Here is a 26,881-nt window from a genome sequence, read left to right as displayed (position 1 = left end):
CGCCTCGAATCCTTTCTGCTCTACCTTCAGCCTAACCCGAATGCAGCCCCCCACACCATCAGCATCGCAGTCTGGGCCACCGTTTCATCTGCCTGCCTCACTTGTCTGGGGTCAGAGTATTCTTGTGAGCTACAGCCAGGCCTCCTCTGCTGGCACACGTCCTTGGCAGGTCATGTCTTCCGGGCCAGGCTGGCCGTGGCCACCCTGGACCCCCTTCATTCCAGTGCTCCAGCAGGCCTGCCCACCAGCTTCCTCAGCCGGCCCAGCTCGTCCCTGCCCTGCGGCCTCAGCACTACTTTCTCCTTCACTCTGCCTCTGTTGGCCTCCGTGGGGTCCACCCCCCAGGCGTTCCCTAGCCCTGTACTTGCTTTCCTTTCCTTCAGTCATTTATTTCACCGCTTTGTTTTCTTTTTATTTACGTTTATCACCATGAGAATGAAGTGAGCTTTACTAAGGTGGCCTGTTGACTTGTTCTCACCTCTCCCCTGCACCAACCAAGCACAGTGTGTGCCTGGCATAAAGTAGGTGCTCAGTAAATACCTGCTGTCTATTCCTAAACATTTGTCTAGCCAGTTCTAAGGTGATTACATGGACTTTTAGGCAGGGCCTTGAAGACTTCCTTCACTATCAGTAGATGGGATTAAAAGTATAAAGTGGAGCTAGAGTCAGAGCCCCGAGAATTTAGGCGGGGGCCACAGGCCCACAGGTCCAGTTGTGAGTCAGACGGGTGGTAACGTACTTCCTCCAGGAGTCTTCCACGTCAGCCTCCAAAAACTGTAGGGACTATGGGACATACCAGGAGAAGAGGCCGAGACAAGGGACATTTGCGCAGGCAGGTAGGCAACAGAACTGGGGAGGGGGAGGGGGAGGGGGCTTAGGTGCCAGGTGGAAACCGAGAAAGGCAAAACTATAAAGGCAGGATTTAGTGGTTCCGTTGTGGGGGGAGGAGACTGATTTACTTCAAGGTCTGGAGCTAGGGAAGTAAGCTTGGGGCTCTGGGGCGAACTTGGCCAGTGTGCTAAACCTTACTAATCGTGTTCAAGTCAAAAGGCTCATTCCTGTAACGGATGCTCATTCGTACATAGTTTGTACCTGAGGTCACCACACCTATCAGAAAGATAGTTCTTATGTTGTCCAGGTCCAGCTGTGCTCTGAAGTATCAGTGCCCTAGAGGAGAGTGTTGATCCCCAGCAGGATTCTGGGGTCCATCCTTTGGGGGGAGAGGCGCTGCTCCTGTCCTCGAGGTGAGGATTGGAAATGGGGAGAGGGAGGAATAGGAAGCTGGAGGGTGGGAGGGTTGAGATTCGTGCCCACTGCTGCCTCTGTTCCGTACCCGCTGGGGAGACCTCACACAAGGCTGCTGTAACTGGGCTCCAGTTGGCCAGACTCTGCCTGTAGACAAGGAGCGTGTTGGCTGAAATGGTGCATTTCTTTCTACCCATTGCCCAGTTTCTGTTTCTACTGTTCATGTTGCGGTTATTCCCGATATGGGAATCCAACTTGGCCTGGATGTGTGTGCGCATGCATGTGTGTGTCTTCAGATATGCATAACACAAAATTTACCATCTTAGCTGTTTTCAGTGTGCAATTCAGTGGCGTTAAGTACATTCATGCTGTTGTGCAACTATCAGGGTCCTCCGTCCCCAGAACTTCTTTATCTTCCCAACTGAACCCCTAGGAGTTAAACACTAATATTTGTCCTTTTGTGTCTGGTATATTTCACTTAATGTAATGTTTTTAAGATGCGTGCATGTTATAGCATGTATCAAAATTTCATTCCTTCCTGTGGCTGGATAATATTCCTGTGGGGGGAGGGGGCACATTTTGTTTATCGTTCATCCATCAGTGGGCACTTGGGTTGTTTCTCCCTTTTTGCTGTTGTGACTAATGCTGAAATGAACATGGGCATACAAATATCTGTTCGAATCCCTGCTTTCGGTTCTTTTGGGGATATATCTAGAAGTGGAATTGCTGGATGATAGGGTAATTCTGTGTTTAATTTTTTCAGGAACTGCCAAACTGTTGCCCACAGTGGCTGTACCATTTTATCTTTCCACTAGCAATGCACAAAGGTTTCAATTTCTCCTTATCCTTGCCAACACTTGTTGTTCTCAGGTTTTTTGTTTTTTTCTTTTTCCTTTTCTTTTCTTTTCTTTCCTTTGTTTTCTTTTCTTTTGTATTAAAGCCATCGTGGTAGGTGTGAGGTGGTATCTCATTGTGGTTTTAATTTGCATTTCCCTAATAACTGATGTTGGGCACCTTTTCATGTGTTTATTGGCCATTTTTCTATCTTTTTTGAAGAAGATGTCTTCAAAAGAAGACATGAAGACATGAAGAAATGTCTATCTAAATTTTTAGCTCATGTTTTTTTTTTTTGCTGTTGAGTTGTAGTTCTTTATATATTCTTCATGTTGATCCTTTATCAGATGTGTGATTTGTAAATATTTTTTTCCATTCTGTGGGTTGTCCATTCTTGTGACAGTGTCCTTCAACATACAAAAGTTTTCAATTCTGATGAAATCTCGTTTCTTCTATCTCTAATGCCTGTACTTTTGGTGTTCTATCCAAATCCTTGTCAAATCCAGTGTTCGAAGCTGTTTGCCTCAGTCTTCTAAGATTTGTATGTTTTTGCTCTTACATTTAGGTCTTCGATTCAGCATGAGTTAATTGTCATATACGGTATAGTGGGCACTTGGTTCTTGTGGAGTCCTGCTCTCATCCTGGTTGGGTGAGTGAGGAGAATAAAAGGTCTTCCCTTGCCTGCCTTGCCCTTCCCCGTCTTCCCTTGCCCCCGGTCTTAGGAGCAAGGTGAGCCTTGGCTGGGCAGTGATGGCTTCCCAAGGAGAGCTGAGGGCCCTTGGCTGCTTGGTGGGAGCCTAGTCTAGTCTTTGCTGCCCAGCCAGCGGCCCAAGCCAGCAGGCCAGTCTGGCACAGCAGGTGTGAGAAGGAACTTCCTGGCATTGGCAGCAAGTGAAAAAGGTCCTTGTTGTATTCTTTTCTCCCTTAAAAAAAGAAGTTTAGCCAACCCTAACAATGCTCCACAAAGGCAGTGAGTTTGGCTGGTTGACAGAGCCCTTAGTGGGTCATTTCCACAGCACCCCACCGACTCCCTGCATGTACTGTACTGGGCTGGGCAGCCCCTCTCTTCCTGCAGCTCCCAGGCTACAGCCCCGATGTGGCCACGGCGCTGGACACAGCTCTCGTTGCTGCTTGGGATTAGCCAGTGTTCCCCCATTTGTGGGTCCCTTTCTGCTGAATCTGTGGAAGCCCTGAATGCCTCAGAAAGCCCATCCTGCCCCTGGTTGAGGCCAGAGCCAAATCTTGAAGGGAACCTCCCAGGGACAGGAGCATCATCATCTCTGGCAGGAGCTCAGAGCTGCTGTGTGTTCCGCACAGACGCCTGTTGTCGGAGCCTGGTAGGCTGCAAGTTAGCTCTTTGGGGGTGGTTGGCTCTAGCTGCTGCAGTAGAGGTAATGTGTTGAGGTGGGTTAGGAATTGGAAAGCCGGGCTCTAGTCCTTGTGTCCGTCTGGGCCGTGGCTTCCACGTCTGAGACGCGTGACAGAGGGAGGGGCATCGGGCGCCTTCCAGGCCTAGGTTGGAGGCAGCAGGCTGTGAGCGTTCTTCCTGCAGGGGCCTGAGTGGAGCAGCGTGGGCCTCTGAAAGGGCTGCCACATGCCGATTATTTCTGTACCTGTGCAATGTCTTGTTTTGTTTGACTTGTAAGTATATAGGTCATTGCCTTTTAGTGTGGTAACAAGATTGTACAATCATCTAATTTTAGAACATCCCCCCCCACCCCCCGCCAAGAAACCCTGTACCCCTTATCTGTCATCCCCTAAACTTCCCCCAGGCCTTGGCAACCTTGATCTACCTTCTGTCTCTATCAATTTACGGGCTCTGGACGTTTCCTACAAATGGGATTAATGCAGTATGGCCACACCCACCTCTTGCGTTTCATCTTTATCATCTGCTGGCCCCAGGGGTGGTGGCTGCACACCGTGGTCCTCTGGTGGTCGGGCCCTTTCTGGGCCCTGCTCCTCCTTCAGGCTCCTGCACTTCATGGCCCTCAGATGGTAGAGGACTTGTTACCTTTGCACATGGAGCATCCGGCTACCCATTTAGCAAAAATGAGATTGGGCAAGGTTGGGTGTTCCTATTTTATAAATAATACATATTCAAGGGCACCTAGATGGCTCAGTCGGTTGAACATCTTGCCTCTTGATTTAGGCTATCATGATCTCAGGGGCATGGGGTGGAGCCTGCTTAGGATTCTCTGTCTCTCTCTCTCTCTCAAATAAAATAGCCAATAAAATAATACATATTTATAAGTAGAATGTTGTGGTACGTATGTTACAGAATATTTATAAATAAAGCATAGTATTTATACAACGAATCTGCAACGTAAACTTAGAGGGGTCGGTTTTTTTTTCCCATATATCATTCAAAAATAAGTGCTGAAGCTCATTTTGAATGGTGCCAATGTAGGCATATAGAGGAAAATCAAATTAATTTTATTGAGGACCTCACCATCTATTGTGGAGAAGAGATGGGCAGACCTGAAGGTGGACTCAGGGCTACATGCAGGGCTCTTTCCTTCAGAGGGGAGGTGAGGGATGTGAGGCAGGCATCTCTGGCAGAAGATGGCTATAAAAGAGGCCAGCCTATTCACCAGTGGGTCACCTAGGCCTGTAAGCTTGGGCAGGACGTGAGGACGGGGCTCCTGAGGGCCTCAAACATGGGGCAGAGAGCTTGGGCTCGAAGCTACGGGAGCAGTTAAGACAGAAAATGCCCTGGCCACATTTGTGCTCATGAAAGGTCATTCTTGGACCAGTACTGGCGACCATGGGGAGACCAGCAGAGTCGAGGCCACCCTAGGCCTGGGTCCTAACTGTGGAACAGTGCTGAGGAGCTGAGTGCCGTGCCTGGGAGAATAGAAACCACAGACCTTCCCGCTGGATGCCAGCTGCTTCTGCGTGCCTCCCACAGAACACATCCCAGAGGCTCCCAGCTCCCTGGCTCGACTGGGATCAGTGAGCAGTGGGATGACTCCGGGGCGGGCAGTGAGAAAGAGATGGGTGTGACACTCGCGTGTGGGCCTGCCTGTGCCTGGGAGCTGGCGGGGGAGGAGGGCTAGGCCACAGTGCAGGTGAAGTGTCTGGTGCTCCAAAGAAGGGCAGACACCCGGCCGCATTGGAGTGTGATGGGGAAACCAGACTCTGATCTTTCCCGGGGCCTTGACGTAGCGCCTGGGAGACACAGACAATGAAAGTAAACTGCTCTGCTGCCCTTGGATAAACCCCTTAGTTTGGCCCATCATTTTCAAGAGCCTGTTTTTGGCCATCTTAGGACCAGTCACTGGCCTCCGGTGTGGGCTTGGAGGCCTGGCGTTTCCTCCCTTCTCAGGGAGAGGGCGGCCCATGGCCCCTCCAGTCCAGCCAGGCCCGTTCTCTTCACCCTGCTGGCCTCTTCTCTGTCCCTGGGTAGGAGACAGATGTGTCCGGTGCTTTCCTCTCTTTTCCGTGGGCAAGCAGTCAGAAAATGTATTGAATAAATGGTCTTTTCTCCATCATCCCCTTGCTTGGTAGGGAGTGTGTGTGTGTGTGTGTGTGTGTGTGTGTGTGTGTGTGTGTGTGCGCGTGCTGGGAAACAGCAAGGGAGGCAGCCTGGGTCATGTGCCAGCCCTGAGCCCTCACTTCCTGTGAACAACTCTGTGAGGTAAGGGATTTCTTTTATTGTGGTAGAATATACACAACACAAAAATGTACTGTTTTAACCACTTCAAAGTGTACAATTCAGTGGCATTTAGTACATTTATAATGTTGTGCAACCATCACCACTGTCTAGTTTCAGAACTTTTCTCATCACTCCAAACGGAAATCTCCTACCCATTAAGCAGTCACTCGTCATTCCCCACTCCCCCACTCATCCCCTAGCAACCATTAATCTGCTTTCTGTCTCTATAAATTTGCCTGTTCTGGATATTTCATCTAAGCTGAATTATACAGTATGTGTCCTTTTGTCTCTGGCTTCTCTTCTTTCACTTAGCTAATGTTTTCAGGGCTCAGCTCATCTGTGTTGAAGCACGTGTCAGTATTTCATTCTTCTTGGGGTTGAACACCATTCTGTTGTATGACTAGAATTGATGGACGTTTAGGCAGTTTCCACCTTTGGGCAATTGTGAATAGTGGTGCTGTGAACATTTGTGTACAGGTTTTGTTTGAACACCTCTTTTCAGTTCTTTGGAGTATAAACCTAGGAGTGGAATTGCTGGGTCATGTGGCAACTCCATGTTTAACTTTTTGAGGAACCTCCAGAATATTGTCCACAGTAGCTGCTTCATTTTACATTTGAAGTAAGGGATATCGCTACTCCTGTTTTACACTTGTGGAAACTGAGGCTTAAAGTCGGCAGCTTGCCCAAGGTGACTTATGTGGTGAGCGGCAGATGTAAGACTCTGTACCAGAGGTGGTGCACTTCTTGGCTCGTTGGGTTCTAGAAACGTAAAGCCCAGAGGCTACATTAGGTCTCTGAGCCTTTGTGGGGAATAAGGGGCTAGAGGCTCAGTCATCTGGCTCCTCCTCTCCTGGGGTGCTGGGCACACAGGTGACAGGCTCCCACACCACAGCCCCCAGCCTGGTTGGCCCGGCCTCCTCCTGTAGGCAGAGTTGCAGCAGTCAGGTTTCATGTTGGAGTCCCTAAAGGGCAGCGGGGGTGCAGAAGGGGGCTCTCCCTCCAGAGGAGCCACGTGAGGCCACGGAAACAGACCTGGCACCTGAAGACTTGTGGCGAGACCGCGGGTGTGAAGGACGGTTGTGAGCCACCCCACAGACCAGGAGGACTGTGGAATACATGGGAGGATGCTTGGGCGGGGGACTTTGCTGGCTTCTTGCCAGGCAAGGAACAGGAGGAAAGGAGTTCTGTGTGGAGGGCACCTGCTGGGGCCCTTGGCCGAGGTTGGTGGAAGGCACTTGCTTCTCTGAGCTCTCAGAGGGGTGAGGGGGCGGCTTTTGCTCACTCCAATCCTGGGTGGATTCATGGGTATGTCTTAAGACCCCTTTTCCATGGGTCTTGCCAGTTTCCTTTGAGAACTTGGACTTTGAGGATATTCGTGTAAAGAGAGCTGCTCGCTAGGGAGAACTGTGGCCTTGGAGAGAGTCAGGTGCTGAGAGTCAGGTGGCCCAGTCTACACCTGGATGGCATTTGGTGTCCCACCTCTTGAAGGAGGGACTCATGATTCGTTAGACTCAGGACTCTGAGCAGCTTGGCAGTAGCAGGAAGAGCCAAGGGACAGTCTCTGGGATCCTGACCAGCGCGTGTTCCTCTCAGGGAGCGGGGTTCCAGGGGCGCCTGAGATGGGGAGCAGTACTCAGCAGAGCTCCCCAAGGGCCACCTTCCTTGCAGAGGAAATTCAGATCTAACCTCCTTAATCCCAAAGAAAGGATGTGCTCTCTCCTTGTACCTGGCTCTAGCGGCCTGACCATGCCTCCAGTGTGGCCACCAGGGAGGCCTCCGTACGGGAGCTTGTGGGAGCCGTTATGGTCACCTCTGGGGAGGGTGGAGGAGGTCATGCTCCCGCGAGGGCTCTCTCTGCTCCTGCCTGCTGACAGGTTCTGCAGTAAGCGCGGGCCACCCTTGCTCTGGGTGACCCCAGGCCCCTTTCCCGCTCTGAGCCCCAGCCTGGGCATCTGTGTGTCGAGCCTGTCAGAGCACCTTCCTCCTGTGGCTGTCATCAGAGTGAACCTGTAACTACTTATTCAGAGCCTGCCCAACCCCGGAAGACAATATTATTCTTGCCACGGCGGCTCCTACTGAAAGGTAGAGTCTTCTTGTCCTTCCTGGACCATATTCTGCCCCTGCTTCTGGCAGCCTGGAGACGTGCTGGCTGACCACTGTCACCACCGGGTAGCACTGCTTTTCCTACTCCTCAAGTGGGTCGTGGGGAGTGTGAGAGAACATAATACAGAACGCAGCGCACGCGGTGAAAGTATTGCCCCGTAATTTTTCATTCCGTGTGTGTGTGCCCATGCAGCTGTTCGTCCCAAAGTGAAATGCGCTCTTCTCTGTCAGTCATGAGCAGATTAGCTTGAAATACGCGAACTGTCGCACGACCTGCAGTTGACTGGGTTAAGATTTTGTGAGCACTACTTTGCCCTGGGGGAAAGCCTTTGTCTCTGTTTTCCCATCTGGATGGGGGAGGGGGTGTAAATTGGACTGGTCCCGTTCCATCCAAGTCTTGCCTGGCCGCTGGTTCTGTAAGCACAGCTGCCTGGAGGGAAGGACCCCCATGGATAGCTCTAGCTGGCCTCTTCTTGTACATCTGTGCTACTTTCCTCTTCTTTCCCTCTGGCTCTTAGAAACTTCCCAAACTTCGAGATCCAACAAGAAGTGGAGGAGGCCTGTTTTCCCCAAAGTGCCTGGGATGGGTGGGGGTGGAGGGTCTCCAGGTGGTAAGGCTGTGCTGTGGCAGCATCTTCCAAAGCAAACCCCTGGCAGGCGCCCGGCTGCAGTGGGGAGAGGTTCCCTTGGCCTTTTGTGGGCCAGGGGGCAAATGACAGAAGGGCTGGGTTCTCAGCAGGGTGTGCTCACATCCCTGGAGAGAGGCCCTGCTCTTAGCCGTCCCACTTGGTCACTTTATGCTTCCGTGGTCTTCGGCCTTGGGATTAGTTGACACTGATGCAGCCCTACCATCCAGGCTGATGTGTGTGGAGGCCAGAAGAGGACCGGAAGCCCCCAGGTGGCCGGAGAGCATCTGGTGACTTTGCCGGCTGAGGACCTACCCATAACTTGGCAACAGAGCAGAGTTGGGTGGCCTGCAGACAGCCACCTCTTTTTTGAAATTGAGCAAAACTAGGTGTCACTCGGCCTCGTCGGAGGCCTGGATTCCTAACCTCTGGAGGTACAGACTGAGGGCAGGGAGCTTGTCAGATGGAGCTGAGCTCTGCCGACAGTGTTGGGGTGAGGGGTTCCCTCTGGCTGGATGTGGATTTTAGCCTGGATATCTGCCCTCGCTTTCTAAGCACGAGGCCTGGTCTGGCCGGGAGTTGGATTGTCAAGGGTCTTCTCTCTCCTCAGCTCTGACAATGCAGAAGGGTGTGGCCACACCTGTGCCTGGGGGCTCTCTGGAGACCCTTGGTTGACCTGGTCCACGGTTTGAGGGCAGACTAGTGAAGGAGCACATGGGGGTGGCGGTATTGGCAGCCGGGGCGGGGGGCGGGGGGCGGGGGGGGGGGCGGCTGCGGGAGTATCGGTAAGAGGACGTGCTGGCCCCGCGCCCGGCAAGCGGTGATCGCCCGGGAGAGTGAGCACCTTCACAGCCGGTGGCCCCGGTGCTGGTGAGGCTTCTCCCCAGTGGCACTGTGCAGACTCAGGAGGAGCTGTTGACTCTGCTCCCTTTTTCCACATGTCCAATAGGATTAGACAGTGCCTGCCTCATAAGTAATATTTAAGGAGGCGTGGAAGAGGTCGTACTTACGATAAGACCCTGACACACAGATAGTAAATAAACATTCGTTTCCTTTGGCCATAGCTTGTTATGTCTTTGCTTTTTATTGACGCTTCTGAAAGCTCGCCTGGAAGGAGGTAGAGACCGCATTTTGCACACACACAAAACTGAGGCACAAAGAGGTTGTAGGAAGTCTTAGGGTACGACTGGTGACGAGGTCCCACGACCGCATTCAGCTGCAGGGCTGGCTGGGAAATCTTGCTGGTGGCCGGTGGCCACGTGTCCAGCAAACACAACTACTGTGCAAGAGGGGACGGCGAGCAGTTTCGTGACCCTGAACCCTGGCACAGTAGTCTCTAAAGATAAGCCCACTAGGTGGCATAGTGAGAGGAAAGTATTCGAATTTCTGTTGGTGTGTTTTAACTTCCCTGTGTGTGTTACGTACGTGTCATAGTTTATAAGCTGTTGGCACAATAGCACAGATAGATAACTTACGTCGTGCTTCCATGTGCCACAGGCGGGCGTACATTGGCACCTTGTGACGCCCACGAGTCCAAGTTGGGGTGGACATCGAGGACAAAGGAGGAAACGTGACCTTGGGAAAGCCCCTCTGCTGTCCCCTCTCCCCTCTGTGGCCCTGCTCAGGGCCCTGATCCTCACAGCAGTCCACAGCATCAGTGTCCTTGTTTCAGGCACAAGGACCCACCTCAGAGGATCCGTGAGCCTTGTCGGTGGCAAGGGGGAACGTGTGCTTCAGCGTGCGGGACGCTGAGCTAAAAGAGCAGAAGTCACCACCCTTAGTTTGCCCAAAGGGGGTTCACATGGGGCAGTGGCATGATGCCAGAGCAGACCTGGGATTAGAAATTCTGAAGAGTGGAGGTGCTGGAACTGGACTGAGGAGGTTGGGAAGCCTAGGAGGACCATGTGGCCCCACCCTGGGTTGGAAGGTGCGTTCTTGTGGCCGTGGGAGCACTACTCATTGGGGGTGGGGGCAGGCACTAGACGCCTGTGGGCCTCCCCAGCCAGAAGACAGATGATGGGGGGGGGGGTCCCAGGCTACCAGTCTTGCTCCCTGCTCCTGAAGAACCCCCCTGCTTGGTTGCAGGATAAGCCACTAAGCTCCCTTTTCCAGCTCAAAGACTCTCCAGAAGGGCCCAGGAGAGATGCTACAAGTCTGCTTCACTGAAGGACCACACTAGGCTTAGTATGGGTGTGCCCCCTCTCAGAAGTGGGACTCTGCCCCCTCTCTATCCACACCTGAAGTCAGAGGCCAGCTCACAGCTGGCTCTCCTGCCCTGCCGCACGCATTCTGAGCTGAGCCTAAGGAAGGGCGGGCTGAGCCTAGAGGCTCCATGAGGAAAGGCTTCTTGGAGCTGGAAAGCATACTCCTTCCCCCTCCTGTGGACCAGAAAGCTGGCAGCCATATTGGGTGAGGTCGGGAGCTCTTGCCCTTGGCATGGTGACAGCCACGGCACCTTGTTTCCCTCCCCAAAGCATCTTCCTGCTTGGGGGAAAGGTGAAGGGCCACAGGACGCAGGGGTAACAGATCCTCTTTAGGAAGGTCTTCTCTGCTGACCCTCACCCCAGTGGGAATCTAAAGCCTTCTTTGCTTGCATTCTGTCCCGAATCTCAGGGTCTAACAGTGTCAGAAAAGGAAAAAAAAAAAATTTATTTGTTCCGGTGCTGGCCAGGCAGCCTTGTAGCAAATCCGTGATGACCCACCGTGGGTGCTTCCTGGGAGGTGACGGTGGGTCATCTGCCCCTAGTGGGCTTGGCCTACCTTTAAAGCATTTATGATGTGTGTGGCTCCAGCCTGCCAGCCCCACAGCCTGCCTTCCAGGATGTGGCTTCTCTCTGGCCCCCTCCTTGCCTCTAAAAATAACCTTGCTATTTTAGAACCACCTCCTCTGGAGCCTTTTCTCACTGCTCTCTTGGATCAGTAACCCCTGTGAGACCTGGCTCTTGGCTGCCTCTGTCCCCTCAGCTGTCCTCCCAGAGCTGTCCCCTTCCTGTTTCTCCCCCTTCCCCCAGTACCAGCTGGGATATTGTTCTCCAGCTAGGAAGGAATGTCCAGCTGGCTGTCCTCCGAGAAGAAGAGACCTGTCACCTCTCCTCCCCGGGGATGGGTAGGGAGGAAGCGGGGCCAGGAGGGTGGCGGCGAGGCAGAGCACCACCCCGTGTGTCTGTTGTATTTGGGGACTCACACAGGCGTGAGAGGTTCAGGTGCCTGTCGAAGTGACAAGGGTTGAGAGGGCCGGGGGCTACAAGGACAGTCCATGCTGCCGTACTCTGACCCATGAGTGCTGGCTCCTGAGTGACTCCACGCCCCATCTTCTTACAGCCCACAACCCTGCCTCAGGGCACCATCAACATGAACCAGTGCACAGATGTGGTGGATGGGGAGGCCCGGACAGGCCAGAAGTTCTCCCTATGCATCCTGACCCCTGAGAAGGAGCATTTCATCCGGGCAGAGACCAAGGAGATCATCAGCGGGTGAGTCTGCCCCACACGTTTCGGGAGGAGGCGCTCCTTACCCACCAGCGGGTTCTCGGACCGGTTCCCTTTGGCACAAATTGGGCAATATCGCCGTCCCTTTCTTCATCAAATGTGTCGCCGCTTCTGAGTCCCCTCTTTCTCTTCACAGCGCTACTGTGTGCCTGGTCACCACGCCAGAAACTGGCCTCCCCCTCCACCCGCCTTTGCATCATCCGCATGTCCACATACCCACCAAGGCTGCCTCCTCATGTCCTGTGTGCTCGGGCGCCTCCCTCTGCTGGCACTGCCCGGCTCCGGGGCTACCTCGTCTCCTTTAGGCCTCTCGCTGGTCTCCCCACCTCCGTTCCCACGCCTCCCCAATCTGGTGTCACTCAACCGTGAGGGGCTCAGTCCCAGAGCTCGTCTGACTTTGCCGAAAACGCCATCTCTTGGGGAACAAGTCCAGGTTCCTTGGCTGGCCCTGGAGGGGGGGGACCCTTCACAGCCCTGCAGCCTCACCTCCATCACCCTCATGTCCCAGCACAGAGCTGCTTGTCACCACATATGCCCCTGCTGCCCACTGGCTCTGTGCCTTCAGTGGGGAATGATCCCTCAATCCCTCAATCCCTCAGACTGGTAGAGTCAGCCGGAGCGTGCACTCTTCCAGGAAGCCTTCCCCGTTGAGGCACCTGGCGCCATCGGCTGGCCCTTAGAAAAGATGCAGATTGTCTGCGTGCACACGTGGCTTCCTTAGGCAGCAGCAGGTCCTTGAGGGAGGAGGCTGCGTCTCGCTCGCGGTCACCCCAGTGCTGCTGCGTACACTGGCTTCTTTGTCCAGGTGGAAGGAAAGAAAGTCTCTGAGTGACACCACTGCCCTGACCGTGCCGTGCGCAGAGGCTCAGGGGGAGTCCTGGAAGCGGGAGGGGGCCCAGGTTTGAGGCCGACGGTCCGGGGGGGCAGAGCTCCGTGCTCCTAAGCCCACGCGGCGAGTCCCTGCTCCCAGGGCACCGCTTGCCAGCTCTGTGCGACCTCACCACCCAGCGTGTGCATGGTGAGCAGGCTCCACCAGCCCGGCCAGGAGCTTGGGCACTGGATCTTGGAAAATCCCGTTGGTCCTTTAAGACCTAAGAAAGCTTTGAGAGAAAGTAAACCTGGGGGGTGAGGGGTACTGGGCTGATTATTGCAGCACAGAGTAGAGGGAAATCGAGCGTGAAGCCTTTTGGTTTCAATAAGTAAAAAGACTGAGCACTGGCCTGGGCTTCACTATCCTTCAGGATCTCAGGCTAAGGCTGCTGTATGAGGAAGTGAGGATACTGGTCAGAAGGTCCCCAGTTCTTGCCGAGTTCAAAAGTTCAAGTCCAGGGGCGCCTGGGTGGCTCAGTCGGTTAAGCATCCGACTTCAGGTCATGATCTCACGGTCTGTGAGTTCGAGCCCCGCGTCAGGCTCTGTGCTGACAGCTCAGAGCCTGGAGTCTGCTCTGGATTCTGTGTCTCCCTCTCTCTCTGCCCCTCCCCTGCTCATGCTCTTTCTCTCTCTGTCTCAAAAATAAATAAAAACATTAAAAAAAAAAAAAGTTCAAGTCCACACTGTGATAAGGAGGAGCAGAGGGCCAGAGCTGCACTGCACGGTCATCAGGTGACCCTGTGCTGGGGGGTGCCAGTTCACCCTGAGCCCTTTTCCCTTGGAGAGAGGCAGGTTTGCATTTCTGACTCCTGGGGGCAAACAGGAGGACCACTTTGCCTCTGCCTCTCCCTGGCCTTAATTCTAGAACCATGTGGTTTAAGAGTGTAGAGAGCGTGGAGCGCCTGGCTGGCTCAGTCAGAGGAGCGTGCGACTCGTGATCTCGGGGTCATGGGTTCGAGCTTAACTTAAAAAAAACTAAAAAAAACAAAAAAAAAAAGAGTAGAGAGGTCTTTTACAAAGAGATCCCTCATCCTACAGTTGGGAGACTAAAGTTTTAGAAACGAGAGGACCCTGACCAAGGGCCACCCTCCAGGCCTGAGTGACAGCACAGAACCACTTGCACTTCCTGGCTCACACTTGCTGCTGCGGCCTGTCTGCAGAAACACTCAGGCCGGGGCTCCACTGCCCAGCTGGATTCCTAGGGGGAGATCTAGCCTTGGGAGCTAGGTCCTGTGGAGGCTTCTGGTTAGCAGGTGGGATGGGAAAGGGGTGTCCAGGGTCCCCAGGACAGGCTGGATCATGTGTGACTGGGGGACCAGGTCAGGGATATAGCGATGTGCTACATGGCATTAGGAAACTGGCATCTGATCGCGCCTCTGGCAGGTGGCCTGAATCCTACTATTAGGCACTTGCCACAGGCCAGGGGACCTCCTAAGGTCACCACCTGTATGGGGAACGGGGACCGTCATTCCCATGCAGTGTGGGCAGACAAGGTCATTGATGAACCACGATACCAGATGCACATTCTCTCAGGGTCCCACACGTAGGCTGGGCTGTCATGAGGTTAGGAGGTTTGTGCTGTGGCCCGGTGGCGTACCTGGAGCCAGAGCCACCCAGTGCTTTCCTCTCTCCTCATCCTGGGTCCGGGCCTCGCTTACCCCTGCCCAGCAGGCAGGGCTTACCGTGGCAGCCTGTCCCTGGGCCCCTGGGCAACAGCTTCCCCATCTTCACCACCTGCTGGGACACTTGGCCTCCTTCAGGGAGACAGGTGGGGGGGCGGTGTCCCCTGGGTACAGACTTCTGCCTCCACCTCCTCTCCCTCGTCTGCCTCTTGCCTTTGTGGATGGACTCCTCCCTTGGCATCCTCACCACCTGGCACAGCTCCTTTGCCCAGGGTCTCATCTGGTCCCTGAGACCCTGAGATGGGTCTAAGCACGCAGCTCCCTAATGAGCGGCAGACACTTCCTCTGGGCTGACTTCGAGCAGGAGCAGTTGGGGACAGTCCATCCAGCCTTCTCCCCGGGGTCTTCTCTGAACAGAGGCCCCTGAGCAGCCCGTGGCATCTCTCCCAGAGCCGGATGGAGAGAGTTGGCAGTTCTTTTTCCCGGCTCTCTTGTGCCAGGAGGAGCCTTCAGGATGTTTGGGGCACAGCTTAATGCAGCTCTTTTAGAGGAGTTGGGAGGGGAGCAGGAGTTGGCGGCGGGTTGGGGGGCAGGGGGCTCTTCCGTGCTCTCCAGCTGGGCTGAGTCCAAGCTTTCCCCCTTCTCTGAGCCCCTGCCTTTCAGCTTTGTCCCCTTCAGTCTTATTCACCCTGGCTCTGCTGTCAGAGTCGGGGAACACTCTACCACGTCCCTGGCACTCACATCCATGACTGATCCCGTGTCCGTACTCACCCCTTGCCTCTCTTCTCTTCCCGGGTATATTTTACATAGTAACACATCCGAATGACGTTACACGCTTCCTACTGGGCTTCCGTGAGAAATCCGAGTTCAGGGAACACATTCCGAGCCCAGCCCGCCCCTGCCTGTGCTCAGCCTCTGAGTCTCCAGCACAGCTCCCTGAGCTCCATGCAGTCAGCAGTGCAACCACAGCACAGATCTCTTTCCTCAAGGCCCTGTCCTGCGTGGCTCGTGGGCAGGGCCTCAGGGCACCCCACAGGTTCTCCACCCACCTGCCATACTCCCCGTGCTCCTGGGGCCCTGGAGGACGAGGTGACTTTGTCAGGCAGTCTCTTCTCCTCTCCTAAGTGAAGCTATGAGAGGGGTCTTCGACAGCTTGTTAGAGTGCCCAAAAGAATTTTCAGCCCCTGTGGCAGGCTGGAAAGTGGGTCTTTTAACCCCAGGAGCATGTGAGTTCCTCAGATGACATATGAGTGAGGCCCTCAGGGAGTCTGCTCATCTGCTGTCCTTACGGATACAGTCATGGCCTCTGTTCTTGCTTTGGGACCAGCCCACAGAGGAGTGACGCACAGGACCCTGTGCCTTAGGTCTCTGCGGGACAGGCAGTTGTTCGTTCTCTCAGCAAATTGAGAATTCCCTGTTTGGAGCTGAGCTCGGCTCTGCCCGGGTGCTGTGACTCCCCACACCCAAGCCCACTTTCCCCGCTGCCTGCTGTCAACAACCAGCACACCTCCTAAGGCTGTCCTGCAAGATCACGGACTGTGACTGGCCTCCCCTCCTCCATCCCCGATTAAAGAAGCACCAGTGAGTGCGAAAGGCGCAAACCCTTCTTCCTGACCCAGGCTCGGGTCCTGGGTTGCTGCAGCCTCCGGCCAGGGTGCTGGCGGTGTGGGCTCTGCCTCACATCGCAGCTCAGCCGCTGCCGCTGGCCCAACACAGACCCTCGTGTTCTAGGAAGAAGGGAGACCAGAGTCTCCTGCTGTTCCTTCCCCTCTAGAGAGAGCGCCCTTCATCACCAGGTCCCTCCTGCCCTCCACTCCTCCTGTCTCCTCTCACCCAACCCTCCCAGATGTTAATGAAGCTCAGGTGAGGCAAGCAGCGGATGTGTCACGGCCTAATCCGCCCCAGAGGTGGGGAGACTAAAGCCCGGAGGGGCTGGGAGCCACCCAAGGTCATGGTTAGAGAGTCGCACAGCCAGATCTGTATCAGCCGCTGCTCTTCCCACACTCCCCTGCTGCCTTCTCTGCTCCTGGTCCAGAGTGGACCTTCCAACATGTGGGTTTTGGGGTGGGTCCCTGGGCAGCTCTGCCAGACCTTCCCCAAAGCCGAGGTGCCCAGAGCCCTCATTGTGCAGGTGGTGGGGCCCAGAGGTGAGTGAGTGGGTCTGGGAGGTCAGCAGCTCAGCCCCCGGAAGTGATCTGCTGCAGAGAACTTTGGTAGCACAACTCTTGGTCCCTGCCTCTGTAGCCCTAAAGGACACCCAACAGCAGCCCGTCCGTATGCTAAACAAATCTTCTCTGGGAGGACCATTTTAAAACCAAGTCGAAGCCCCAAAGATGGGATCAGTGAGGTGCTTGCTCTGCACTCTGAGGCCTGTGGTTCAGGCCTGCTGCCCCATGAGGGTGAAGCATTCCTTGTGCCTGGGCGGACCACATGGCCCTCCCCACCTGCACTCTGGTCATTGTGGGGTCAGCATCTGGGCCTGGTCCCAACACAGCCTGTGCTTGTCCTGGGCTGCACTTCTGGCAGTTCCTGCCCCAGTGGAAGCAGGCTCACATCTGGGTCGTGCTCTGCCCTGCTCGGCTGCCCAGAGGCCTGACCACTGGGTGGATGCCCCCAAGCAGGAAGCGTTGCGCCTGGTGTCTAGACCACCCGACGAGGTTCCTAGTCCCCAAGAGCAGGGGTCTGATCCAGTGCTTCCCCCCTCTTCTCTCTCCAGATGGCTAGAGATGCTCATGGTCTATCCCAGGACCAATAAGCAGAACCAAAAGAAGAAACGGAAGGTGGAGCCTCCCACACCACAGGTAAGCAAAGTGGTATCGTTTCAGTAGAGCTGGGATGAAGTGAGAGCTCCCCGGAAGGACCCGGCCTAAAACTAGGGCTGAGGAAAAGGATCCAGATGGGGCTGAGACGGTCACCAGCCCTGCGTGGCCTCTCCTTCCCTCCAGTGGTCTGTGGGCCGCAATCGGTACGCTCCTGTCCAAGCCACAGGGCAGGACCCTCCATGGGCCAGGGTGGCCTTCGTGTACACTCTGGGGCTGCCCCAGGCGGTTTCCAGTGAGTGGGCCAGTGCTGAGCAGCAGTATTACAGCACGTGTCCCTTCCCTGGCTGTCCTGCCATCTGCTAGGGAGCACGCAGCATGCTTGGAAGGCTACTTGCTGCACACGCATGTCCTCGCGCACCACGGTTGAGGAAGGGACTCAGTTCAGCTCTACTTGACACACGGGGATGATCCTACAGACAGCAGGCTGGGAAGGAAGGCCAGACAGGGAGTGTCCTGGCCGAGTGAGGGGCTCTCAGGGCTCAGGGCTTGACTCGTGGGCCCCTGTCCTACCTCCCATGTGACCAGAGCAGGAGGTACCTTGCATAGTCCCACCAGGTCTAGTACTTTCCCAAAGGCCACTCTCTTCCACCTCTGCAGGGGCACAGGGCACCCAAAAGGGCTGTGCACCTCCCTGCCATGCTCCTCACACTCCCAGGGCCCTGACGGAGCGAATTAACCTTCCTGAGCCTCAGTGAACTGATTCGCAGAACGGGCCCTTTGAGATCTGGTTATAGGATTTTTGTGGGCATGAAGGGAAGCGCTGAGCGCCTGATGGGCGTTCAGCGAATGCTCCTCCTCTCTGCTCCAGACTTCACAGTTACCGAGTGCCTTGCCCTGCCTGATCCAGCCTCACAGCAACCCTAAGAGTGAGCAGAATGGGGATCGGGTTCCCTTGGGATCTTGCAAGGCCCAGAGTCTGACAGGGAGCCAGCCCGTGACAGAACCTGGCTACCCACTGGGGGCTCTGTAGTCCTTACTGGATACTGTCTGCTTCAGCGAGTGGCAGAGGTCAGCCTGGGCAGGACTGGTAGGTGTGTGCTGGCCTGGGTCCCTCGCCCTCTACACACCCACCTTGGGCTTCCTTGCACAGGCCCTGATGGAGTGCGGCCCTGGGCCTGCTCTCAGCCAATGGTTGTTGTCTGCTGTCTGTCCACGCTCCCCAAGGTGTCTCAGGCCAGCATCCTCTGAAGGTAGTATGCCTGGCAAGAAGTCAGCAAAATGCAGTTGAAGTCATTCCTGGAGACTGAAAGTGGGGCTTCCTACTAGGGAACAGCAGATACACACACAAATCCCCCAAAGCTGCCTGGTTTGAGAGAAAAAATCCCAGGCAGAATAATAGCGTTTAGGGTTACTTTGCGTTTCTATAGTGATGTCTTGGAAACATCGCTAGAGCAAAGCTCCGACCTCCAAACAAGGCAACGACATGTGCAATAGACACGTTCGGCCCAGACTGGGGAGTTTGGTTGTGTCCCTGCTCCCCGGCTGTCCCCTCCCTCTAGATACTGCTAGCCATGGCCGAGCTTCACCTTTTCCGTTGGTAGCAGGAGCCCCGTGATCACAGGGTGGGGAGATCACCCACTTCCCTGAGAGTCTCTTAGAGCATGGGTGTCCCAGCCTGCTCTGCTCACCCCTTCCTGAGCCCCAGCCGAAGCCAGCCTGGCAGGGACTCTTCTTTCCACCCCTTGTTCCCAAGAGCATCACATCTGATTCTATTGGTTTCTGGAAGCTGTAAACTTTCGTCTGGGGCCCGTCTTCTTGTGAATCAGTCTCATGAGGTGATGTGGGGTCTCTCCAGAGGAGAGTTGGGGATCTCTGGACAGGCCTTCCCTCCACAGCCTGATGCTGAAGGTGTTTTGTTACCCTGAATGGAACAGGGAGGGAAGCCTAAAGCCTTGTGGGCCCCCCATCGAGGCAGGAACTCAGGACCCCATATCTGGCCTCTTTCTCTGTGGCCTGGGAGAGTTTCACATAAAACCAGTGGGGATCTGGAAGTGCCGCTGTGCTGTGCCGTGCCCTCCAGAAACTCAGGAGGAGAGCCCACAGGGGCCCACTTTAAGAAGGATGTCTCAAGCAGTTAAGACTTGGGGCCATGGAGAGTACACTCACCAAGTGGTTTCCTGAGAGTATCAGAGAGAGACCCATGCCAGGCCCTGAGGGAGGATGAAGATCAAGCTACAGGGGGGAGCAGACAGCCTCTAGACTGGGCACATGGGTCCCAGCAGAGCCTAGAGCAGCAGGGAGTCAGGCTGGCCCTGGCCAGAGCCTCCAAAGCCTGAGGCCTGAGATACAGGTTCAGGGAGCTGCTGCTTTACTCAGCCCCAGTTCCCTCCAAGAGGAAAGACTTTTCCTGATACCGAGATGCCTAGAGAGAAGGAATAATGATCCATGCCAGGTATGACTAGGACAGGAAGGACGGAGATCTTACCGCCCTCTCCCCAAATCCCAGGTCTGCGGCCAGGGGCCGCGTGTTCCCCCTGCCAGTGTGTGGGCCGGGAGGCTTGATTCATCAGGTGGAGCTCTGGAATGCTGGTTTCTCCCATGCCCCCGCCCGCCAGCCTCTTGGCCCTTGCTTCTCTGCCTTTCTTGAGAGACCTGTAAAACAACAGACCCCTCTCAGTGTGACCAGAGACATGCCCGGAGGAATGTCCCTACTGGTCCAGTACACTGGTTCTTCTCAGGCCCACACGTGTGTTGTGGATTGCCACTTCTTCTGGGGTGTCTTGTTCTCTACTTGGGTGGCTGCTCCAGGTCACATCCTTCTTTTCATTGGGTCCCCGCTCCATTCCTGTGCCCAGGAAGTAGAAAGGCAGGCTTTCTGTGAAACCTCCTCTGGAGAGGGTACCTGCTTAGCTAGCATGTGGAGGCGACAGCGGCCCGGGCCTGCCTTTCTCTTTCCTCCCTACCTTTCAAAGCCCTTTGTGAGCTGCCAGATGAACAGCACAGACCTCGTTACAGCAGTGAAACGCTGATAGCCCCGACCATGCAGGGACTAGCACGTAGGAAACCTGGTACCTCTGCCTCCTTCCTCTTCCACAGGCACCTGTGGTCTGTGTCCTTGTGACCCCCAGCACCCTCTCCACCACAACAGCGACAAGTGTGGGGAGCAGAGGCAGTGCCCCACAGCCGCCACACATCCGCTTTGGAGAAGAGCAGCAACTTTACCCAGAGATCAGGCTTTCCTGTTATCACCCACCCAGCCCCCTCTCCTGGAAGCCAGCGTGGCTTTGCTCCTGCTGCCAGACTGTCCCTCTGTCTCCACCGATTCGATAAGGCTTGGCAGAGAGGGAAGAGAAAGCAGAGCCTCCAGAGGAGAGAAAAAGAACTGCCTGTGGACCTTGGCCACCACTCAGGGCCCTCACTCTCTGCGAGGTGTTTTCCAGAAGTGGGGAGCATGGGGAGGGATCTGCAGATGTGACCAGCCCGCACAGATTGGGAGGCCCAGGGCCAGAAGGTGGGTGTGTAGCCACGAGGTGCTGGGACATGCATTTGTTTCCCAAGCTCCCTGTCATGGCCCCTTGGATCTCAAGCCTAGAATTTCCTCGGCCTCTTGGGAATCCGTGGCAGCCCACCTGCTCCGTGCTGGAGCCACAGGCATCAGAGAGGGGTGTGCATATGCCATGGGCACTTCACCCACAGCATGGGGCTGAGGCCACTTCCCTCACAAGCACAGCTGCCGCCTATTCCTCTTGGGCCCTTTCTGGCAACCTCTCCGTACCCTTGTGCAGCTGGTCTTCCGCAGAGGGGACGGATTCACCGACCATCTTCACGTCACCCCACCCCACCCCACCCAGTTCTCTAGGAGGAGTCCCAGCTCCACCCTGAGCCCACCAGAGCATGCCCGCCTCTGGCCTTTGAACAGAAGTCTCAGTCGCCAGAAGGGGCCACGGCAGGGGGACCTGGAGTGAATTCTGCTTGAGGGATGCGTTGCTGGGGCTCATGGATTGAGGGCGGTGGGCTGACTGGAAGGACAGGTGGCCCTGGGGCTGGCGCTCCTTAGATCATTAGAGCCTGGTTCTTTTGGAGCCCTCAGGAAACTGTCAGAAACCATTGCCATTTTCTTACAAGAAGTCCAGTTCTTTCAAGGTGGGTAAGAGCTGCAGGGAATCTTCAGCCAGGTCTGGTGACTGCTCTATTGGGCAGTCAGGTGCGTCCTGGGTCTGTGGGAAGAGCCTTCTTATCTTTATCCCATCCCTTGAGGCTCCAGAATTCTTGCAAAGCCAAGGAAGACTTTGGACCTGGTAAAATGCCTGTTTTTTCACATTGAGATACCTGGTGCCTGGGCTTCTCAGTGAGCCCTCTAGGATGCCCATCCAAAGCATACTCCTCCCCCCCTCCCACCGCCCCTCCTGAGGGTGACCGGTGATGGAAAAGGCTTGAAGCCCCACTCTGCCCCTTACTGGCCATGCGAGCATGAGCATGCCGTCTCCTCTCAGCCCGGGCAGCCTCCCCTGCGAGGTGTGTTGGTTAGGACTGGATGGTACAGTGATGTACCAGAGCCCAGCACATGGTCCGTGCTCAGTGGCAGATAACCCAGCGGTTAATCCCGGCGGTTAAAACCCCGCGCACGCACAGACACATCACCTGTGTCATCTGTAATCCTCGCCAAGGGCCCCACCTCGAGAGTTGGGTTAAGGTAGGTTTCTAAAACTGAGACTTGGCCGCCAGGACGGGAGTGGAAGGTGGGCATTCGCGCATAATCCCCATGTTTTTGGGAAGACAGATGAGACATGTCTTGCTTTTGAGAGCAAAGCCGTCTTGCTAGCAGTGCCCTCTGTAGCTGGCACCTAGGACCCTGGGCCAAGCCCGGGTGAGCTGGTGCTGTAGGGCAGCTAGAGATCCCAGCCGGGCCCTTGTCCAGGCCCTGGATTTGAGGTTGAGTCACAGTTCTGCGCCTGCTCTGGAAACGGACTTTCTGTATTTGGCTAAGTACCTCCCATGTGAATGCTTCTCCCACAGAGCAGCACCAGTTTCGATCTGGGGAGACGTGGGGTGGACACTGCTCCCATATGGGCTCGTGGCGGGGTGGGAGGGCATGCATGTACTTGGATGTTTTGTTTGTATCTGATGACTCTTCCTTCACACAGTGTCCCAGATGTCCTGTTTGAGCTTTCTAGAACCAGAAGGCGGCGGGGGTGGGGGGGGTGGGGGTGGGCAAGGGCTGGCCCCGGCATGGGTGTTGTGTGGACACATGCTTTGCATTTTCCCAGTGGCCATCTCAATGGTGTGTTCTTCCCTCACCCCACCCCATCTTTTGTGACTCGTGTCCTAAGCACCTACAAGTCTAGGAACGACAGACTCTGAGCCAGCCACTTGTCATCTCACTTTTAGTGCCTGGTCCGCTGCTCTGGGCTCTGTGGTTTTGTGGGCAGGGAACACTGGCGTGTGTTTGCTATCGGAGGTCCAGGCAGAAACCCTAAGCCTCTGCTCCGTGTATTTACCAAATCTGGCCTGAGGCCAGTCAGACCAGGCACTCTGGGCGCACTGACTGGGGCTGTCGAGGGGAAACGGCCACGGTGCTGTCCAGATGGAGCTTTCACCTGACCAAGATATCTCTGTTCTGAGCCTCCCCTTCCAGGGATTCCGGGCCACTGACACAGTGCGGTTGACCTTAGTGGCCCCTGTGGCCAGGCGGCCGGGCAGCCAGGACCTGCGCAGCAGCTCAGGCTGTGTGCTGTGGCTGCACAGACGCTGCTCTCTCCCCCAGGAACCAGGGCCGGCCAAGATGGCTGTCACCAGCAGCAGCAGCAGCAGCAGCATCCCCAGTGCTGAGAAAGTCCCCACCACCAAGTCTACACTCTGGCAGGAAGAAATGAGGGCCAAGGACCAGCCAGACGGGAGCAGCCTGAGTCCAGCTCAGAGTCCCAGCCAGAGCCAGCCTCCCGCTGCCAGCACACTGAGGGAACCTGGGCTGGAGAGCAAAGACGGTGAGTGGGAATCCTGGGGCCCGACCTCACAGCTCTGCAACAGGCGTCCATCCCCACAGAGCTGGTGCTGGGAACTCAGGGACCGGTGCAGCCCAGTCCTAAGCCCTGGGCCTCAGGCTCTTTCACCTTCCGTGTCCATCAGCCCTCGGCAGGGGCCTGGCCTGGGTGGGCCTGGGATTCCTGGACGCCGGCCTTGGCCTCGCCCCTCTAGCTCTTCAGTCCCATCTGTAAAGGAGGAAGACGGCACCTGCTCCGTCAGCCCCAGGTGGGTGTTGTGAGAATCAAACTGCTCCGGAACGAGGTCTGTGTACCGGGAGGCCTTCCTGTCACAGTGGCTGCATTGTGTTCGTGGCCTAGTTGACCCTGGCAGCCCAGCGTGTCCTGAGAGCAGCACTCATTAGGGCAGCCTCGTCCTTCTCGCTGTCCCATCCTACCCAGCCCCTGGGCGCACACAGTAGGGAAGAGGGTGCTCCGGAGGCTTTGCTGTGCTCCCTTCACTTAGCGCTTTGGAATTACCGGAGCAGAGGCAGGGAGGCACCGTTTGCCTCCCTGGCCTGGGCCCTCGAGGGCTCCGTGTGACATAGGCTGGCCTCTCCCATTTATATTTTGTCCAGCTCATTAAAGACAAGACAGTTAGGACTGACCCAGTTCATTCGGGCCAAAATACATTTTGCCTCAGCTCTTCATGGGTAGCACCCATCCATTCCCCTCGTTCCTGCAGAAGTCCCCTGCCTCTGCTGTCCCCAGATGTGCTAAAAGGCCAAACGGCTACTTGGCCATTGGTTTCCTCCTTGATGCTTGCTAAGAAGCGGTTGTTGGTGGGACCTCTCTCGGGGGCGAGGGATCCTGCTCCCCCAAGAAGCCCTCCAACTGGAAGCTCAGGGACCCCCAGGCAGTCTAACAGGGGCAGCCAGGTTAGGAGAGAGATGGATGAGGGACTTGTGTGGGAAGGGTATTTCATTCCTGTCCCGAGGTTCTGCAGTAGGGCGAGCCATATGGGACTTTAAAAAGTTCCCAGAAACCAAAGATGGCAGCAGGCTAAGTGTGTCTCCCGCCTCCCTTGTCTCTTCCAGAGGAGAGCGCCATGAGCAGCGACCGCATGGACTGTGGCCGCAAAGTCCGGGTAGAGAGCGGCTACTTCTCCCTGGAGAAGACCAAGCAGGACTTGAAGGCCGAGGAGCAGCAGCTGCCCCCGCCGCTCTCCCCTCCCAGCCCCAGCACCCCCAACAACAGGTATAGTGGCCCCGGACCGCCCTCCCAGGAGCTTGGTCATCCCCTTCCTTCCCCAGGTTCTCGACCCCCCGGCCGAATTGTCTGCGGCAGCTCCCGTGGCTCCCTGGACGTGGCCAGCCGGCCCCCCGCCCACACGGACTCCAGCAGCGCTGGGGGGCGGGGAGCAGAGAGACTGGGGCGCACCTTTGCCTTTAAAGCCAGCAGGCAGTATGCCGCCCTGGCCGACGTCCCTAAGGCCGTCAGGATCAGCCACCGAGAAGCCTTCCAAGTGGAGAGAAGGCGGCTGGAGCGTAGGACTCGGGCCCGGAGCCCTGGCAGGGAAGAGGTGGCCCGTCTGTTTGGCAACGAGCGGAGGTAAGGAGGGGATTAGAGGGCCACATGTGCACAGACACGCGCCCCTCCTTTATACAGTCTCTCTCTCTCTCTGTCTCTCTCTCTTCTCTGTGTCTCTCTCTCTTCTCTCTCTCTCTCTCTCTCTCTCTCTCTCTCTCTCTCTCTCTCACACACACACACACACACACACACACACACTCCTGTGTTCTTTTACATGCTTTTGACATGTCTCCTCACACATACTCTCATGCACACATTTCCTCTCCTCACCTCACACATGCATGCACACGTTCCCAAAGCACACTTGTTCTCCCTTTCTGTTCAGAGTGTGTGGGGAGCCTTCCCTTTTTGAGCCTGGGCTCTGATCACAGAACTCAGCCCCCGGTAGCCAGAAATGTAGGATCCCTCTCTGGACACCCAGAGATCTGGGCCAGAGGCCAGCTGCTTCCTGTGAGTGCCTCCTGGCACTGATACATTAAGGGCCGCTGGGCCTTATGTGGCTGCGTCTGTTCTTTCCTGGTCCATTTCTGTTCTCTGAGGTGCCTGTGGAGGCAGGGAGAGCCCAGAAGTGTAGGGGCTGGCTCCCCTTGCCCTTACGCTCCTGGCACGGGTGGAGGGCACTGAAGGAGGTGGGGTGGGCAGCCACGGGAAGTCACAGGGAAGCTGAGGTAGCCTGTGAGGTTACCGAGCGTCCAACAGCATCGCTCTTCATCCGGGCTTGGCTGAAACATGACATGGGGAGGCTCACAGAACCACAGCTTCCTGGGGAGAGACAGGGTTTAGAGATGAGAACTGGGACAGGGCCTGGGACAGAGGCATGGAACTCAACTGTGGTATGAAGAGAGGAGGGCTCTGTCCTCCTTTTCTCTTGTTCCACCGGCCCTGTGCTTCCCAGAGAGCTGTGGAAAGAGCTTGGTTCCATCTCTGAGACCCTGACCCGGATCACGGCACTGGAGTGCCCCCTTCCAGTAGGAGCTTCATCCCTGAGTCTGTAAACAGAGCCTTGACAACAGGGGTCTCACCCGGGTCCGGGGGTGAACTGCTGGAGGTCCACGAACCCCCCTAAATGATTGGAGAGTCCATGTGTACATTTTTCTGGGAAAAGAAAATCCGAAATTTTCATTAGGTTCCTGAATGAAACCTCTTTCCGAAAAAAGAGGTTCAGACTTAAATTCCCAAAGCATTCCCAGAATGTCCTCCCCACCCTGCCGAAGCCTAACTAAAGCTCAGAGTCGGCATGCTGAAGAGACAGGCCAGGGTGGCGATGAGCTCCCCTCCTCAAGGGGCCGGCTGTGAGCAGGGTGCCTTTCTCTCCTGCTCCCTTTTCTTAATACCCACCTGCTCTCCCAAAGCCCCAGGTGGGAGGGACCTGTGCACTTGTGGGTCCACCTCAAGAATAAGGAGGAGATGCCCAGAGTTGTTGGTCTTGAGAAGAAAGCAGATGTGCCTGATTCCTAGGCAGAGGGAGAAGGAAGCTGACCTGATGCCTGGGAGGTGGCCTTCAAGCCCTGGCTGTCTTCTTGTTTGATTAGCAACCCCAAGAGGTGCCTGGGTCACACACAGAGATGGGGCCTCAGAAGCAGGTGACTCCTCACAGGAACAGCCTGGTGTAACAGAGCTAGGCTGCACATCCCCACCGGGCCCTTAACTGGAAAGACCCTGCTCCCATGATGTGACCCAGGATGGGACCACGGCTGCCCTTAAAGCAGTTAAGTAAATAGATAAGTTGAGAGGGCTTGCCAGAGACTAGGAGGCCTGTGGGCCAGAGCAGAGGAGGCTTGCACTGGCCGGCAGGCAGGCTGTGGATCCTGGAGGCTCCCGAGTGGCTGCCCTGGTTCAGCGGCAGACCGAAGAATTAACATTCAGCACACCTGCTTGGCTTTGAACTTGTTCTTGTCTAGTAGCCTGGGGTAGATGGCATCTCTGGGGCTTTTCTCTCTGCATGCTCCTTGCCACCATGGAGATGGGTTTCCACCTGGTGTTGGCACCCCTGGAGCCCACCCGCTCTGCGTCCTCACATTGTATTGTCACTTTCTTACCCTAATGACATCTGACTGGCTGCTATCACTTTGCTAGGCCTGCACTCTAGCTCACCCTGTGCTTGATCGGATCCCTGCGTCCTGGT

The 26,881-nt window shown here is 55.7% G+C and overlaps 1 protein-coding gene across 3 annotated transcripts in view; it reads left to right on the top strand.

The window, feature by feature from the left end:
• The window catches only part of LOC102955459 (myosin phosphatase Rho interacting protein), a 154,144-nt gene that overhangs the window by 72,282 nt on the left and 54,981 nt on the right, over positions 1-26,881 (top strand). For 2 of the 3 annotated variants that reach the window (XM_042966316.1, XM_042966317.1), the window contains exons 4-7: positions 11,785-11,936; positions 17,161-17,245; positions 22,971-23,190; positions 24,264-24,423. In XM_042966316.1, coding sequence (XP_042822250.1) covers positions 11,785-11,936; positions 17,161-17,245; positions 22,971-23,190; positions 24,264-24,423 — 617 coding nt within the window. Of the gene's footprint in view, positions 1-11,784; positions 11,937-17,160; positions 17,246-22,970; positions 23,191-24,263; positions 24,778-26,881 lie in introns of all 3 variants that reach the window. The other variant, XM_042966319.1, reaches the window with a different exon arrangement.

Source organism: Panthera tigris, chromosome E1 (genome assembly GCF_018350195.1).
Source record: "Panthera tigris isolate Pti1 chromosome E1, P.tigris_Pti1_mat1.1, whole genome shotgun sequence".
Classification (NCBI taxonomy): Eukaryota; Metazoa; Chordata; class Mammalia; order Carnivora; family Felidae; genus Panthera; species Panthera tigris.
This window is presented reverse-complemented; position numbering and strand designations above follow the sequence as displayed.